The sequence below is a fragment of the Mauremys mutica genome, chromosome 4 (assembly GCF_020497125.1).
Source record: "Mauremys mutica isolate MM-2020 ecotype Southern chromosome 4, ASM2049712v1, whole genome shotgun sequence".
Lineage (NCBI taxonomy): Eukaryota > Metazoa > Chordata > Testudines > Geoemydidae > Mauremys > Mauremys mutica.
The window spans coordinates 93,930,208-93,948,782 of NC_059075.1; the positions used below are offsets into that span (position 1 = coordinate 93,930,208).

The 18,575-nt window shown below is 40.6% G+C and overlaps 1 protein-coding gene across 1 annotated transcript in view; it reads left to right on the forward strand.

Annotated features, from left to right (window-relative positions):
- The window catches only part of SPON1 (spondin 1), a 337,162-nt gene that overhangs the window by 305,811 nt on the left and 12,776 nt on the right, over positions 1-18,575 (forward strand). Inside the window, exon 8 of the mRNA XM_045015301.1 lies at positions 17,072-17,273. Within this exon, the coding sequence (XP_044871236.1) occupies positions 17,072-17,273 (202 nt within the window). The remainder of the gene's footprint in view (positions 1-17,071; positions 17,274-18,575) is intronic.

Sequence of the window (18,575 nt, forward strand, 5' to 3'; positions counted from 1 at the left end):
TTGTAGGAAATTTTCTTAATTATTTTTTAAAATTTCCCACAGAAAACAATTGACATTTTTTGAGCAGCTGTAATCATCAGTCTGTGTTTTAAATTGATATAAGCAAGGAAGTTTACACTCAAATCAGGTTTCAATTCCAAGTGTATGATACACTATATAACACCAGTTAGACTTTAGTGATACATGAGCACCTCTGGGTGAAATAAAGATAAAGTGAGAGATTTAACTACATGAATTTCAATTCTATTGTTGTTTTATGGTAGACCTAACAAGTATATTGTGTTATACTAATTTAACAGAGGGCTAAATGCTGCCATCACACCCAGGTCATTCCATTGATTTAATAGTACATATGAAGAGAGAGTCTAGCTCCCAATTCTTTTACATTTAATAATACTCAGTTGCATATTGTTACTGGAAGGCTGAGATAGTACACTGTGCATCTCTACAGTGGTGTTTTTGTAGATCCAGCAGATTCACTGTTCACATGCCACTGTGAAGTACTATAATTACCCAATTCTTAATATTTATATTCCTACACATTTATTCAATGTTATAAAGTGTAGTCCCTGGCCCTTTCAATGAATTCAATGTACAGTTGATGTCCCTTGACGGGCTACGAAGCAGGTTCATTGCTGATGCCAGTCTGTCTGGAGAGTGCCACCCAGAGACACAGCACAAGTTTGGAAATACAGATATACCACATTATACAAAGGTGATAGAAACATATAAACAAGATTATCATACTTGGAAAATGATAACATTTTCACAGATACCTCACATGGCATATCTGGCACGATTTATTGCACTTTTATAATACTAGTGTCAATAATAATATCATAAAGTGTCCCACATATTTCATACAGCGTAACACCATCATGATGACAGGAGTCCAGATAGGCAAAATTTGAGTGAGTGGCACTGCAACCCCATGAGCCAGGTCACAACTCCACTCACACAAATTTAGTCTAGTCAGGGGAGCAGGGCCAAACCTGAGCGGTGCTGCAACTCTGGAGATTGCCAAGCTCAGAGTGGAGAGCCTAGCCCAACCAGCCCCCTAGCACACGAGCTAAAGGAGATGCCACTATGAGGTGAGTGCCCAGCATGACCCAACCCCCCTGGGGGGATGGGCATGATCTGACTGAAACCAACCCAGGGCAGGGCTGTAACCAGGAGGAGGCAAGCAGGACAGCCACCCAGGGTGCAGAGCTCCTGGGGTGGCTCGGGCCAGCGATGCCAGGCAGCTCGGGCCAGCCCAGCAGGACAGGGGTTGAGGAGGGAGTGTCACCTCCTTCCCTTGACTGACCTCAGTGGGCCACTCATCCTGTCTGAGTGGGGGGGGACACAACCAAAAAATGTGGGGGCACATGACGCCATGTGTACCCCCCCGCAATGTTGCCTCTGGAAGGGGGAGCAAATATGCTTGCACGCCCTGGATACTAAAATGCCTAGTTACGGTTCTACCTCAGGGCCTGCACCACCAGACTATTTACCAGGTCACAACAGGCCATAAACATTTACAAAAGGATCATGAGCCCCAGAAGTTTGAGAACCACTGGATTAGACCTTAATCACAAAACCGTTCATCATAGTCATACAGGGAATTTGTGTCGTAAGTGTTGTGCAATTTACTGAGAGTTATGAAGTGTAATTGTTTGACAGATGGTCCAACACCCACAGCAACAAAGGCGTTATTCAGTCTCAGAAGATTGAGGAAGAATGTGTGTGTGTGTTTGTTGGGAGAGAAAACAATCCTATCAATCATTTTTGTCACAGCAAGCACATAAGTCAGTTCCACATCCAATCACTCAATTTTTATTTAAAATTCAAAAGTAGCTATGCAAAACTTACATTGACACATTTGAACACTAAAAACAAGATTTAATTGTGGGCAGAAGTGCAAGGAAACAAAGAAAAGCCCTAACCAAACCAGGAACAGTCACTATAAAAGAACTTTATTCAAATTCTTTGTGGAAATTAATGACCATCCAATTAAAATCTAATTTTAATCATATAATTCTGTCTTTTTCTTTGTATATTCCTCCTATCAGTAGTTACTATTGTATGATTATTTCCTAACCATCTGTTGTCTTTCCTTGGGCCAAAATAATTTCCATTTACAGTTTTCTGAATGATACTGTATATATTATCATATGTTTATATACCTTATTAATAATTCTACCTCATGACACTTTTTTTAAATAATCACTAGGTAACTGGAGCAAGAAAACACTTCCAGATCTTGCTTTTTTTAATTTAATACCAAACTGGAACATTTACACAATATTTATTTGTGCAAAATTTTGGTATTCTACCGTTCGCTAAATGGTTTTTAATTTAACACCTAAATTATGTTTCGTCTCTAGACTCTATTCTCAGACAGTTTTTTAAAAAAAAAAAAAAAAGCTTGTGCAGGGTAGATGCTGCAAGAGCCTTTTGTAAATATTAGATGCGGAATGAGGTGAAGTGTTTATAGCCTTAATAAAGGTAGTGAGATGCCTGACATCCTCAGAGATTACACAGGGAACAGGAGAATATAAAATATAATTGCAAGGTTTTAGCTATTTATAAAAGTGATTGTTCCTCAGATGAGAAGGAGTTCTAAATGCTGAGAGAACTTTTGTGGTAGCTCCAAATAAATCCTGCATTGTAGATATTGCAGCAGTCCCTTCAACATTCCTGGCTAAAGGAACACTCTTCAGCAATTTTGAATATTCAGGTTAAATCAAATTGACAAAAAATATTTTGACTAAGCAATAAATATGTTTGCCTTGTGTTTTGAGAGATGCTATTGTAACCTAAAATACCCAATATTGTGGAAAATAAGTCGATAAAGAATGAAAGCAAAATAGGCAAAGTTAAGGTCCTTACAATACAGGTCTTTATTAGGAATGTTCTCCTCAGGATATTAGCATTTAAACAGAATGATTGTTGGAGGCTTGTCTGGCCCTAACTAGAAAGGGTATACAAGCTTTCAGCCCCACTTCTTCATGGTGCGAAGTGAACTTAACAGACTAGAGAATCTGGACCTTTAGAGAAATGTAAAGAGGAATGAAAGTGTGGTTCTACATTCAATATGTAGCATGCAGTATTCATTTTGGCAGAATCAAGGCTGACCCATCAGGTTAAATTTAATAGTGATTATAAAGACTAACGACAACCCCCAAAATTATTGTGCCAGATTCTGAGCCTCTTTCTTACACTGGGAGGCGGGGACCAAATAGTCACACAAATTGTCACACTGGTTTCAGTGGGATACTCATGTGAGTATCCACTCACCAATATAAACAAGAGGTGTCACACTGTCTGGAGTGACTCAGCTGTGAGTGCCCTCCTCAGGGCAGACTGTCAGAAAACAGGGCAGACACCTCAAACTGATGCTGTGTTCTATAATTAGAGTTCTCCAAGCCAATAACAAATGTGAACTCCTGGATCACCGTACCAGTCTTACCAGAACGTCACAGACAAGTCCCCATTGACTCACCAGTCTATCTTGCCACCCAGACAAACTGGACTTTGTGCTAAAAGGTCACTTCAATCAAAATCACACCACATCAGGTTGCTCCGAGTCCCAAGATAGCAGTTATTTACCCCAGATCAGTTGGTACTCTAGATCTTACACCAAAGACAATGCTGGCAGCCAATTCTATAGTAAATTAACTACAGGTTTATTAACTAAGAAAAGGAAATGAGAGTATTGAGAGATTAAAGCAGGTAAAATATATATACAGGTGAGTCACAGTTCTTCTTCGAGTAGTGTCCGTATGGGTGCGCCACTGTAGGTGCGGCAGCACCTCCCATGCCTGGGAGCTGAAGCTTGAGCAACTTAGTTTTGCGGTGCCCATTGTGCACTGGGGCCAAAGGCAATTGCCCTGCTTGCTACCCCCTAATGCCAGCCCTGGCTTTTAGATGCAGAAAAGCAGTTGTTGTGGCACAGCTGGGCCATAGAGTTTTATAGCATGTTGGAGGGGCCTCAGAAGGAAAAAGGGTGAGAACCCCTGCACTATTATACTTCAAAATGTGAAACCAAAAGTTTGGGCACAATTCAGTGCTTCCTTATACTGAGTTGACTTCTTTGGGACTATTTGCAGACTGAGGTGTTACTCAGTGTAGTAGTGGCAGAATCTGTCCCTCATTTTGTGTGGTTGTTAAAAACAGTCAAAGCCTTCATTTCAGAACAGATTTCTGCAGGGGCGGCTCCAGGCACCAGCATGCCAAGCGCATGCTTGGGGTGGCAAGCCACGGGTGGGGCGCTCTGCCGGTTGCCGCGCGGGACCAGGGACCTCCCACAAGCAAGCCGACGAAGGCAGCCTGCTTGCCGTGCTTGGGGCGGCAAAATACCTAGAGCTGCCCCTGGATTTCTTTTTATGCTAATGTTAAGGAGAGGGTCACACACTCAATTGTATAGCCAATTCTCTCAGCTAGTTGAAGTCCAATGTTTTTGAGTGTCAATGTTTTTATCAACCTCTTTTGGAAGCCTGAAAGGTAAGCGACCAAGAGTTTGTGCAGCCTTATTTTATAACCTTTACTATGAAACAAAATTGCCAAAGCCTTACTGTTACCTCCTTTGAGTTGGGCCTGTGGGAGACAATGTTGATAACAGCTTAGCATTAAATACTTTTCTTCCTCTTTATATGGGTGTCAGTCATATTTCATTGACTCCATGTTCACCTTTTTCTAATTGTTTACTTTTGCTGAGTCTTCTGGGGCACATCCCTGTTCAAATTATTCAGCAGGTTAAAGGTTCACCTGCTTTGGAAACTTCTGAAGCTCTGCTTAAATGCATTCTCCAAGCAGGCTGTGACTATGAAATGCTATCTTGATGTTGTGTCAGTATCTGCTGATAAAATGCTGTGTTTTTCCTTTTGATGCTTCTCTTCTTCTACATGGTTTTCTGAACTCTTGTCCTAATATGCTGCCTTATTTGTTCTGTCTGCTGCTGGGTTTTAGGATCCGCGGGGGGGGCGGGGCAGACCAAAAAAAATGGCGGCAGAGCAAAAAAAAAAAAATCTGGTCACCCTATTAGGATCAGTGTTTCACACTCAATTCCAGCCCTTGTTCATTTGCTTCATTTCCTTTCTTCTCATGAAGAGGGGTTTTTTTTCCTGGTACGTGATTCCAGGATGTCATGCTCTTTAAGTTTTAGTCAATAAAAACTGATATAGTGTAGGTGCTGCTGGGAACCATAGAGCTAGCAGTTCAAGAACAGCAATATGTGAGATGTGCTTCCATTCACACAGTGGCATTTGTGTTAGTGAAAAATCAACCACCACTCTGAATAAACACCTCCTTTCAATCAGTCACTTGGGGGCTGTCCTCCTGAAGAAACAAGAGTATTTGAATACAAAGATGCCTGTTTTGTTGACTGTGCCTCTAGTATAACGGGTAATTCTTTTATAGTGTCCAGTGGACATCCAGTTTTCCTTGTCTCATGATCAGCTAATTCCCCCCACATGCCACCTACAGAAGAATGGCAGAGTGTCTATATTGATGTATTAGCACAAAGTGATGTTTCTGTAGCTACTGCCATGCTTTTATACTGGATACCATGATTCACCGGATTTAATCGCTCTCTAAATTCCAATCCAAGGGATACTGGAGGCAAACTTCTTACAAATAGTTTAGTCCAAGTACTGGATAGCTCCATGGATAGGTCATGGGGTAAGGAGGACCCTTTCACCTTTAGCTTGCTGGTGTGCTGCCAAGAGACACAGAAGAAAGTATCTACTGAGGACTGCTAATGTATTGCTAACTGATTCCCAAGAAGCTGTTACATATTGTGTGAAGAGTCACAATCAGCCTAGGACTTCTAGATGTGCAGTCTCCTAGTAACTGCATTACTAGAGTTGACACTTTGATTTATTTAGCACTGCTCAAGTTCTTTTCCTAGGGGATATCTAAGCAGTTTCTTCAGTGTTGTGTTTCAGTCTGTGCTGTAAAAGGGACTTGTAAGTTGCCATTGGGCGCTCACATTCAAGTATCTTATCCGTGTTTCTGAGGTAGTTCTTTTTGGTGAGTTGTCTGACATGATGCACATAGTTTCCTAGTTGTGTAAAACCAGAACAGTCCATGAGCCCTTCATGCTTAGAATCGGTTTGACACTACTGTCATTACATCCTGTAACTACCATATGTTAAAAAGTTATATTGTAAACTGTAAAACTTTTTCAAAAATGTGTCAGAGAAGGGAGAAAACACACCAAACCCACAGAAATACACTCAAATATCCATGCTGAGGAAGTGGGGAAATTTTTCTGAGTAGCAAAAAATTCCCTCTGCCAATGAAGGCACGCCATGAGGTTTACACCTCACCACCAGGGCTGCCCGGGATGGGGGAAGTGTGGTGATTTACCTCAGGTCCCGGGCCCCACAGGGGCCCCCACAAGAATATAGGATTCTATAGTATTGCAACTTTTTTTATGGAAGGGGCCCCCAAAATTGCTTTGCCCCAGGCCCCCTGAATCCTCTAGGCAGCCCTGTTCACCACTTGGAGTGCCAGTGACAGGGTGAGGGGCAGGGGAATGGGACCCCTTACTCCCCATTCAGGAGTGGCAGCAGAGGCCCCTTTGCCTCCGACTCAGCAGGGAGGGGAGCAGGGCTGTCTCCCAGTACTTACAGCCTGACTGCTAGTGTATCTAGCTGTGGAGAGAAAGGGCTGGGCTCACTGTACTCTTCTGCTCCTGACACACCCACAGACCTCTGCTAAGGTGGTGTTGATTGAGCATCCCAAAATAATGGGTCTTGGAGTTAATTCCCCATAGAAATGCATGGTGCAGTTCATATCTCACAACTATTATTTCAGGCTCTCTGCACACTCAGGTAGATATCTCTGCATCAGTTACACTCAAATCATGTTTTTAAGTTTTTCTTCATATCTGTCAGGGCTCGGAATTTACCTTTTGTTTAAATTAAATCTCAGAGTCTGATGTAGTCATGTGACTCTAGGAGCTGGGCCCTAGGAACAGGGTCTGAATGCTGATGCCTTAATCCAGCCCTGTCAATAACCCTAGAGAGGTAGAGGCGCCAGCTATTACAAATTACAAAACTGCCAAATACCCCTTTTAGCTGATTACATTCCATAGACTCAACCAGTTTTCCCCAGATAGTATTTGACTCTGCCACCTGAGCTGGAAGTCCTTTCCAATTTAATAACTATCATAACAATCTTACACGTCTTGTTCTCCCCTTCCCATTCTACCCTCCCACTTACTCACACTGGCATCATTCTTTAGCCACAACCAAAATGGAGGCTGTGACATTTATCAAGGAACCATAATCACCTCAACATCACTAAAGTTTCTTAAGACTGTCAAGTTTCTTTCCAGTGCTGCAGCAAAAGCAACTGACACACTTTTGACTTTGCTCATAATGCTTAGATGAAAGGTAATATTATTTTAGATTCTCAAGTCCCTGAGGCAGGGGGTGTATCACCATCTGTGTTTAGTACATCTTTGAGCACACTGTCAGCATTCAATAAATAACAAGACTGTAAGTAAAAGCTGTTGACATTAGCTCCGCCTTTTTCTTGTGTTTGCGGTCAGCAAAGTCATACCCGCTCAGTCCCAAAGACGTCAGTTCCCTACTCATCCTCTTGTTTCCTTCATATTCTAATAGAGTAAGAAAACAAGACCAACTATCAAAAATATACCTTTGGTGTAGCAGGTTTTGTCCTGTATAATATTGTTTTTCAATATTTCCGTCCAGTATTCATGATTCCTCCACACTCAAAATCATTTCCTCTCACCAAGCTCTCATTAGTGTCCCTGTAAATGCTAGTACACATAGCAGTCAGGGGCGGCTCCAGGCCCCAGCACGCCAAGCGCGTGCTTGGGGCGGCATGCTGCGGGGGGCGCTCTGCCGGTCGCCGGGAGGGCAGCAGCCAGCCAGCCTTTGGCGGCATGCCTGCGGAGGGTCCGCTGGTCCCGCGGCTCCGGTGGACTTCCCGCAGGCATGCCTACGGAGGGTCTGCTGGTCCCGCAGCTTCGGTGGAGCCACAGGACCAGTGGACCCTCTGCAGGCACGCCTGCGGGAGGTCCACTGGAGCTGCGGGACTGGCGACTGGCAGAGCGCCTCCCGCGGCATGCTGCCGTGCTTGGGGCGGCAAAATGTCTAGAGCTGCCCCTGATAGCAGTAAGTGCAATTTTCCATTGGAGTGTCAGTATAACAAAAGAAAACTTTTAATAAAAGGGAGCAGGAACTCTGCATTAATTTGGGAAAACACAACAATGATTCCAAAGGAGACAAACCATAAGTAAACAGTTATCTTGGACAGTAATCCTTTGTCTCACTTTCCCACCTTGCATTGTGAAACAGCAACAGATGACCCCAAAGGGGAACTCAAGCAATTACTCTGCTGCTTCCGCTGTCAGGGGTTCTCTGCCATCACTTGTAACTTGCTACTGCCTTTGCTGCTGCTATTTTTGCTGCTGTCACCTTCGCTGCTGTTCACCAACTTCTGTGCCGCCTCTGCTTCTAACTGTGATGCCATGTTCTGAGGTTCCACTACTTAGTCCAATTCTTAGTGTTTTCACCTCTTAGTGATTTCATTAGGTAATAAGGAACCTCACTTCTGCTGCATTCTCTGCACTGTGACACCGTCCCCATGTCCTAGACCTGCTCATCAGTGGTTTCAGCTCTAATCACTGAGCAGAACCAAGGACACTTAACTGGGTCTGACCAGCGCAGGAGGGTCAAATTGTATATAGAACTCTTTCAACAGCATCCAAGGTAAGAACACCTGTCCCCACCCCCCCCTGACTTTCACTTGGATGTTGCATTACTACCCCTGGCTTAGCGAGTAAGTTTTCATTTAGGGTGACCCCCTTAAAGACATACAATGAGGATAACATTTCACTACTCTTACATTCAAGAGTAAAGTGAATTTTAATCTCAAACAGCCAAAATTGGTCACCTAGGCAAAGTAAATGTGTTTATGCAAATATAGCGTATCCTTTTCCTTCAGCACATCAATAGATGGCAGGGGAGAGCTCATTTACACCCTGGCTTACACCATTTTGGTTCCATCTGCTTCATTCAGAACACATAATTAACAGAGATGGTTTAGTGTTAAAACTATGGTAGAGTCTTATTGTGAAATGATTTATTTACATTATATTACAGTAATTCCCCGCTTAACGTTATAGTCATGTTCCTGAAAAATGCAACTTTAAGCGAAACGATGTTAAGTGACTCCAATTTCCCCATAAGAATTACTGTAAATGGGGGGGTTAGGTTCCAGAGAATTTTTTTTCACCAGACAAAAAAAACCTGTAGATATATACACACAGTATATGTTTTAAACAAACAATTTAATACTGTTCACAGCTATGATGATTGTGAAGCTTGGTTGAGGTGGTGAAGTTAGAGGGTGGAAAAGGGAGGGATATTTCCCAGGGAATGCCTTGTTGCTAAATGATGAACTAGCACTCAGCTGAGCCCTCAAGGGTTAACACATTATTGTTAATGTAGCCTCTCACACAAGGCAGCATGAACACGAGGGAGGGGAGACAGCATAGCCAACAGAGACAGACACACACCTTGTGTGTGGGAGAGAGAGAGAGCGATGCACACTACCCCTTTAAGTAAGCTGACCCACTCTTAAGTGCATTGCCTTTTTAAGTGGATCAGGAAGTTGAGACAGCAGCTGCTGTCCCAAGCGCGCGCTCTCTCTCTGTCTCTCTCCCTCCACGTCCCCTCCTGGGTCTATATGGAGAAGGGGTAAGCAGGGTGCAGGAGCAGGGGGAAGGGGGACACCCTGACATTAGCATCCCCCCTTTCCCCTCCTGCAGAGCAAGCCGCAGTCTCTGGGAGCAGCTCCAAGGCAGAGGGCAGGAGCAGCACATGGAAGTGAGGGGAGGGACAGCTGAACATGCTGGGCAGCTGCAGCACAGGGAACTTCAGGGAGCAGGGAGCTGATAGGGGGGCTACCGGTCCACCCTGGTTACAAGCCTTCACCAGCTAGCTGCATCGAGCTGCTCTTCCTGCCAGCAGTGGACAAAGCAAGCAGTTCCCAAACAACGTTAAAATGGAGCATTGCCAATGAGCATGTTCCCTAGTTGATCGGCAATGTAACAACAAAACAACGTTAACCGAGACGACTTTAAGTGAGGAGTTACTGTACTAAGATCTTCTTTCAGTGATTTCATCATCCGTCGAAGAATAACAATGCCAGACCCATGAAGTGTAAGGATGAGAGTTTAGAAATGCGTGAAGTGAATTATTGTGTTGGCTTTTCACTTCTGGAGACATGGAGGCACATCTGACTACATTCATAAGTGAAGTGAAATAAAGTAAATTAAGGGTGACCATCAGGAAAATCTTCTAAATGATGAGATCTTTTTAAAGGTGAGACAACCATCCAAGGGAAGTAATGGAATTCTCATTGCATAAAAAATTAAAACTAGAAGGACCAACGCACTAGAAAGCAGACAGCAGTCCTACCCTTGCTCCCATATGAACTAGGTTCTTGTAGATCTTTTCCAGCTAACATTTGGTTTTTCCAGCTTGTGTGCTTTAGTGCAGTAAATAATTAGCACTATAATAAAATGCTTCAGATGTTTTGGTAATGCTGTGGATGGGAAGGACTTGGTTTCTAGTCAGTATTATAAAATCTTTATTTTTGTGGTCACTAGGAAGTTTTAAAACTTTCCACTTTAGAAAGATGAGACATTACCCCCACTTACACATAGGCAGTGATCATGACCCATGTCTTGGAGTAGCCTGCCTCACCTTCTGAATGACAGTTTCTCTAGAAATAGTGTACGAATGTTGAATACTTTGGCAACATTATTAAAATATGGTCCAAATTTGCAATGAATATTCTACTACTAGTTATAAGTATCCATGACAAAATTAGGCAGTGGTAGGGAGGAACAAGCTCCACAAATAATTTTAATTCTGCACCTCAGATGATAAACTTTTAAAATGTCCAAGCTAATGTGTTATCAAAGGGAGGCCTTTAGCCCTAAAGTTCAGATCAGGAACTGTTGTGTCCCAGTGTCTGGTGTTCATATCTAGGGGTTTGGCTTGATCCATTGATAATGGGGCATGTCATGAAATTTGGATCTGGAGCAAAACTTTCCAAAAGTGCAAGTGTTTTGATTTGGCCTCATTTCTAGTTCCCATGTGTCATATGTCTTCAAGAGCATTTTCTGTACTTCTATCAGTGCATACCCTTATGCTACAGGAGCTCAGACTAGATGCATTGTCTTTCATTGAGACACTGGCTTTAAAGTGTATGAATCTCCTTGAGTAAGTTCCTCCAGCCAAATGGTCGGACATACCCCATGGTCTCTGTAGGGAGCCATGTTCTATACTCTTCGGATAGAGTAGTCACTGCAATAATTTGTGGGTGTGGTTTTGTGTACAACATTCATATTAGTGCAATATATCAATGTGTTATTACGTTATACTGCCTAGAATTAAATCAAAGGGACAGAAAAAGTGTCTCTTTGTTATAGGGCTAAATTGTTCTATGGATAACAGTCATTTACAGTGATTTACCCAATGCAATGCAACAAATCAGTGGTACAGGCAGGATTAAAACCTAGGACTTCCCTCACCACCAGACCGTTCAGAAAATAACTGTCAGCTATAGTATGACCTATCATGGTAGTTTGCTTAGTCATGTCTCATAGTCTCATACACAATGTGGGCCAGATTCTGCACTGGTTTACATTCTGAGCAGACACATTGTGGTAATTGACATTGGACTATGCAGTAGAGCTGGGCAAATAAGTGATTTTTCAGTTTAGTGGCCAAACAGGAAAACAAAATATTTGAGGCCTAACATTTTGTTCGACCCCAAACAAGTTTGTTTTGCTTTGAGAAGTGGTTTTACCCTTTGTTTGTTTGTTTGTTTAGTTGACTCTAGCTAAATTTCAAAAAGATTTGTTTCAAAACAAAAAGGCAAAACTTGTTGACTTTTTTGGAAATTTTGTTTTCCATTTTTTTCCAGCAAAAACAATTTGTTGAATTTGACTTGAACTCACTAATAGTTTCAGTCAACCCAAAATTGCATTTTTTGTGAATAAGCTATTTGTCAAAAAAAGAAATGCCTAGCTCTAATATGGAGGACTTACATCCTGTGCAATGAAGTACAAGAATATCAGCGAAGGATTTAGCACCACAGTGTGCGTATAAAAGCAAATAAGAAATGATCAACCAACCTTACATAATATTGTACAATGGAATTTATCAGATGTTTCCTGAAAAGTATGGTGGTGAAAGGCACCAACCTCTTTGCCTGTAAAATGGGTACAATAGCTACTTACCTACTACTACGATTCCTGTCTATTCTCTCAACAGTGATAATGGGACAAATGAAGTCTGTTCACCACTTTCTTCGTGGTTTTTTAAACTTTATACCTTTTTGTTCTGTCATTTTTCACCGTGTCTATCCAACACCTCTACAGTTTTCCTCCATTACTAGAGCCTTATCACCAGGTATGGTATCCTTCCAAGTCCATTCTTGCATGTCCAAGCCATCATAGTCATCTTTCTTGAATCTTCTGTATTAGCATTATTTCTTGCCCAAGCCATTTTCTTATTGTAACACTGACAAACCCCAGTTATCAGCGGCCGAATCGAACCTGGGGCCTCTGAAACTTAGTGAATGAGCCTCTACTGCATGAGCTAAAAGCCATATGGCTCTTAGCTAAGGCTGTAGAGCAGACTCATTAATCTCTAAGTGGTCTCGGTGCCACTAGATGGGACAGAGCACCACACCCAGGCGGTGTGTGTGTTACATTATCACTTCATTTTTTATTTTCTGCTATCTTGAAACAATCAGTATTCTCCTCAGCCAGTTCATGTCTTCAGTTGAAATCTTCTGTTCATTGTATTTCCTCATATTCCAGCATTCCAGCCTGTTCAGAAGTGTAGGCATGACAGTTGTCTCATCCCCATTGATTTTTTTTTTGCTTTTTATCTAAATATCATTAGCCTTCCAGATCTTGCAGAGTTTTCCACATACAGTAGCAGCTAGCTAGATTCTTCATTTTACGTCATTTTCACAATTCCTGTTCTTTGATACTAATCCTCCAAGGTATACACCATTGCCCAGGGAAGCTGAGGCATAATTAATGTTTGTAAAGGGCTTTGAAGATGAAGTGCTAAATATTATTATTAAACAATATTACACAGTAGTATGAAATAACAGAAATCTATACAAAAAGAGCAAATATCTTCCTAGCAAAGTGTTCACAAAGACTTATAAACAGGTTCAATGTTGATTTAGTAAGTCTCATGTGCAGTTGATTGATTTTATATTATTCTGAGAACATGATTAATATTTACTTTTCTAACAGTGGTTTCAAACAAAGATCCAACTCTACTGCCATGAACTTATAACAGGGAACAGCAATTTACAAAAGGTTTCCATCAAAATGTGTCTAAAATATCCTTTGTTGTGGATTTCTAATCATCTGTCTTCAATCAGTAGACAGAGTCTACTTCTCATTGTTGTCTGAGTCTGAAGGGTATGTGAGTGAATGCCTCCATCAGGATCTGAAATGAAAGAAAGCCAAAGACAAGATGACAAGTTTCATATTGTAACTGTGCACAAAATGGCCATATATTCATTATTTATACTGTATAGTGCTTGCCTTTAAAACTGTTGAATTTTGCCCCAGATAAATGCAGTAGATAGGATTACCTCAATTATCTCAGTATTCACCGTAATTCTGATAGGGAAAATTGAGGTGTTTCTGATACGCAGGTAACATTCATTAGTTTTCCATGGCAATTGGCAAATTGTGTGATCACTCCCGTATGACTTACAGGTATGTTTTATAAGAAATATTTGATTCAGACCAGATTGTGATACATTCCCTCATATTGAATAGTACCTTAAAAGACAAGTCAATCTGGAGCGCTACCTAACAAGAGTCAGGTCATATGAATCCACCCCTTAATAAAACACTTGGATATTTCACCAAACAGTTGGAAAGTTTTCTATTTGGGGTGTATAAGAAAATCCAATAAACACTTTATACCGTAAAACAACAGCATATGAACAGCTCTATGGGCTCAGGACTAAGAACAACCAAAATCAAACACATTACTATTCATTTTCTTGAGGTACAGAAACTTTGGAGCCCACTTCTTATGTTAGGCCACCCGTGTGTGATTGGGTTCTCAAATGGGGAAGTAGGCACCCTAACATGGGCAAGCAAGTTTGAAACTTGAGTTCTGAACCTTATATATTTAAAGAAAAGTAATTGAGAAAGGTGTATTTGGTCTGTTATGATTCTTAATGTACTAGGAGTTCTAGGAGCCATGGTAAAATTTAGAAGAAATATACAAATTAGTTACTACATTTTTTCAGTGATGGGGGAACCAATGGAAAAAGTAAACTCCCACTGGCTGGGGAAGAAATGCAATGACACAGAAAGGCAGGCTGAGGAAGAGTAGCAAAAATTAGAGCAAAAATACCTTATAATCTTCAAATGCCCATAAAACAGAGATTGCTTTGGTATAGGAGTGAGAGAAAATTAAGAGTCTGCATTGGTCTCAAGCATGTAATGAAAGGAACCCCCCACTGATGTCAGAAAGAGTTTTCACTTACTAGAATTGCCAGATTTCAGTCATAGTAACTAGCAAGAAAAAATTGCGCAATTAATCATACTATTAATCGCACTGTTAAACAATAATAGAATACCATTTATTTAAATATTTTTGGATGTTTTCTACATTTTCAAATATATTAATTTCAATTACAACACAGAATACAAAGTGTACAGTGCTCACTTTATATTTATTTTTATTACAAATATTTGCACTGTAAAAAACAAGAGAAATAGTACATTTCCATTTACCTAATACAAGTACTATAGTGCAATCACTTTATAATGAAAGTTGAACATACAAATGTAGAATTATGTATAAAAAATAACTGCATTCAAAAATAAAAATGTAAAATTTTAGAACCTACAAGTCCACTTAGTCCTACTTCAGCCAATAGCTCAGACAAACAAGTTTGGTTACAATTTGCAGGAGATAATGCTGCCCATGTCTTGTTTACAATGTCACCTGAAAGTGAGAACAGGCGTTTGCATGGCACTGTTGTAGCCGGTATTGCAACATATTTACGTGCCAAAGATTCATATGTCCCTTTATGCTTCAACCACCATTCCAGAAGACATGCATCCATGCTGATGATGGGTTCTGCTCGATAACGATCCAAAGCAGAGCAGACCGATGCATGTTCATTTTCATTATCTGAGTCAGATGTCACTAGCAGCAGGTTGACTTTCTTTTTTGGTGGTTTGGGTTCTGTAGTTTCCGCATTGGAGTGTTGCTCTTTTAAGACATCTGAAAGCATTCTCCACACCTCCTCCCTCTCAGATTTTGGAAGGCACTTCAGATTCTTAAACCTTGGGTCAAGTGCTGTATCTATCCTTAGAAATCTCACATTGGTACCCTTTGCATTTTGACAAATCTGCTGTGAAAGTGTTCTTAAAATGAACATGTGCTGGGTCATCATCCAAGACTGCTATAACATGAAATAGATGGCAGAATGCAGGTAAAACAGAACAGGAGACATACAATTCTCCCCCAAGGAGTTCAGGCACAAATTTAATTAATGCATTTTTTTTAATGAGCATCAGCAGCATGGAAGCAGGTCCCCTGGAATGGTGGCCAAAGCATGAATGGACATATGAATATTTAACATATCTGGCATATAAATATCTTGCAATGCCGGCTACAAAATGCCATGAGAACACCTGTTCTCACTTTCAGGTGACATTGTAAATAAGAAGCAGTCAGCAGTATCTCTGGTAAATGTAAACAAACTTGTTTGTCTTAGCAATTGGCTGAACAAGAAGTAGGACTGAGTGGACTTGTAGGCTCTAAAGTTTTACACTGTTTTGTTTTTGAGTGCAATTATGTTATAAAAAAATCTACATTTGTAAGTTACACTTTCACAATAAAGAGATTACACTACAGTACTTGTATGAGATGAATTGAAAATATTATTTATTTTGTTCATCATTTTTACAGTGCAAATATTGGTAATAAAAATAATATAAAGTGAGCACTGTACACTTTGTATTCTGTGTTCTAATATAAATCAATATATTTGAAAATGTAGAAAAACATCTAAAATATTTAATAAATTTCAATTAGTGTTCTATTGTTTAACAGTGTGATTAATTGCGATTAATTTTTTTAATCACAGTTAATTTTTTTGAGTTAATTGCATCAGTTAACTGCAATTGACAGCCCTAATGATCTGTAAAGTAACCTAGCAGTTGCTGTTCATAGGAAAGATGACAAAATGAGTTAATATTCTAGTGTTTTACATGTGGATGGAGATTTTGGCTGAGATTTGGTTTTAGTTTCCAGTTGAATAGGAATTTGATAGTTATTGGTCTACAGCACAAAGCACCACATGATTAACAGTCTCTCCTTGAGAGAATCTTTGGCAAGGATTGGAGAAGTAGGGGTGCTTGCACATCATCATTGACGTATATTAGCAGAAACTTGCACAATGCCTGGCTGCATTATTCTCTGGGTCTAGCCAGTGCTGTTAATCTCTCACTTACATGAGCACGAAAATCTAACTAATGATTGTTTTTTTAAGTTGCACTTCTAGGCACTTTTTAAATTGAAGCCACAGTGCATTGCTGATTAAAAATATCCTGACAGTCAAAAATGAATATTACTTCATGGTTCTTCCTACTATGTTGCTTGAAGTTTTTAGTTTGTTATGGTATATGAGAACATATTGACAAGGCTTTTTTGTTACATGACCGTGAAGTAAGGACACTTGCCACAACTCTTCATTCCAAGCCACTGAGCTACAATAAACCGTAAACATCCTTGAATGAAGTAAGAGCCGTTTCATTATATAATACACAAAGGCTGCCTCACTGCTGAAAAGGATACCACGTATGCGAGTTGTATTGTGCTTTCACCCTATCACATCTCTCTGTTTATCTCTAGATTTCAGATATATGTTGTGTCTGAGCTGACTAATTTTTCTCCATTTAAAGCACAAATCTCGTTGCTGCTCAAATAGCAAACTTTACTTAAGCGGGTAACTTTATCTTCCTGTTTCTTATTTGCAGGAGAGCTGCTCCCTCTGCTGAATTTTCTGTGGACAGGACTCGTCACCTGATGTCTTTCCTTACCATGCTAGGCCCCAGTCCTGACTGGAATGTAGGCCTGTCAGCTGAAGATCTTTGTACCAAGGATTGTGGCTGGGTTCAGAAAGTCGTTCAGGATCTGATACCATGGGATGCTGGTACCGACAGTGGGGTTACCTATGAGGTATTTGTAATACTTGTAATGGCTTTAAAACATAAGCTCTACCTTAATTAATGTAGCTGTTAAGAATGAAGACCAATAATCCACAACTATGTGAAAACCTCTTAGTATTTGGCAAACCATTCCTTTCATAGGAAAATAAAAGGCAATTGGAACAGACATTGGTTGCAATTGCTGTCTTTTATTGTGCCTGATTTCCCAAATCTGAGCTCTTAGATACTTGTTGGGAAATTGAGTACTTATCTATCCCTAATTTTTAGTAACCTAAGTTCATTTTTCTTCGGAGAGCAGGGTCATCAGTGCACAACAATGTCACAAGAAGTGTGTATATTAACCCATGGGCCATCAAAATCCCAGGGTGCTAGTTTAACTCAATTAAATTGAGACACTGTAAAACATAGGGTGACCAAAGCAATTACCTGGCTGGAGGAAGCCCACCAAACAATCAGCGGGGCTGATTGAGATGATTGAGGTACTAAAGGAGCACTCAAGGAAGACAAGGTCATTGTGGAGAACCTAAATGAATTATTTGCATCGATCTTCAATGCAGAGGACACCAGGAAGATCCACACACCTGAACCAAAAGATTTTGGAGCAAATTGATAAATTAAGTAGCAATAAGTCACCAGGACCAGATGGTATTCACCCAAGAGTTCTGAAGGAACTCAAATGTGAAACTGCAGAACTGTTAACTGTGTTATGTCACTTACTGCTTAAATCAGCCTCTGTACCAGATAACTGGAGGATAGCTAATGTAACGCCTAACTTTTAAAAAGGCTCCAGAGGCGACCCTGGCAATTACAGATTGGTAAACCTAACTTCAGTACCAGGCAAATTGGTTGAAACTATAGTAAAAAACAGTATTATCAGACACATAGATTAACACGATATGTTGGGGAATGATCTGGAAAAGGGAGTAAACATTGAGGTGGCAAAGTTCACAGACAATACAAAATTACGCAATATATTTAAGTCTAAAGCAGACTGAAGAGTTACAAAGGGATCTCACAAAACTTGGTGACTGGGCAATAAAATGGCAGATGAAACTCAGTGTTTATAAATTCAAAGTAATGCACGTTGGAAAACAATTCCAACTATACATACAAAATGATGGGGTCTGAATTAGCTGCTATCACTCAAACGAGATCTTGGAGTCATCATCGATAGATCTCTGAAAACATCTGCTCCATGTGAAGTGGCAATCAAGAAGCTAACACAGTATTAGGAGCCATTAGGAAAGGGATAGATAAGAAGACAGAAAATATCACAATACCACTATATAAATCCATAGTACACCCACACCTG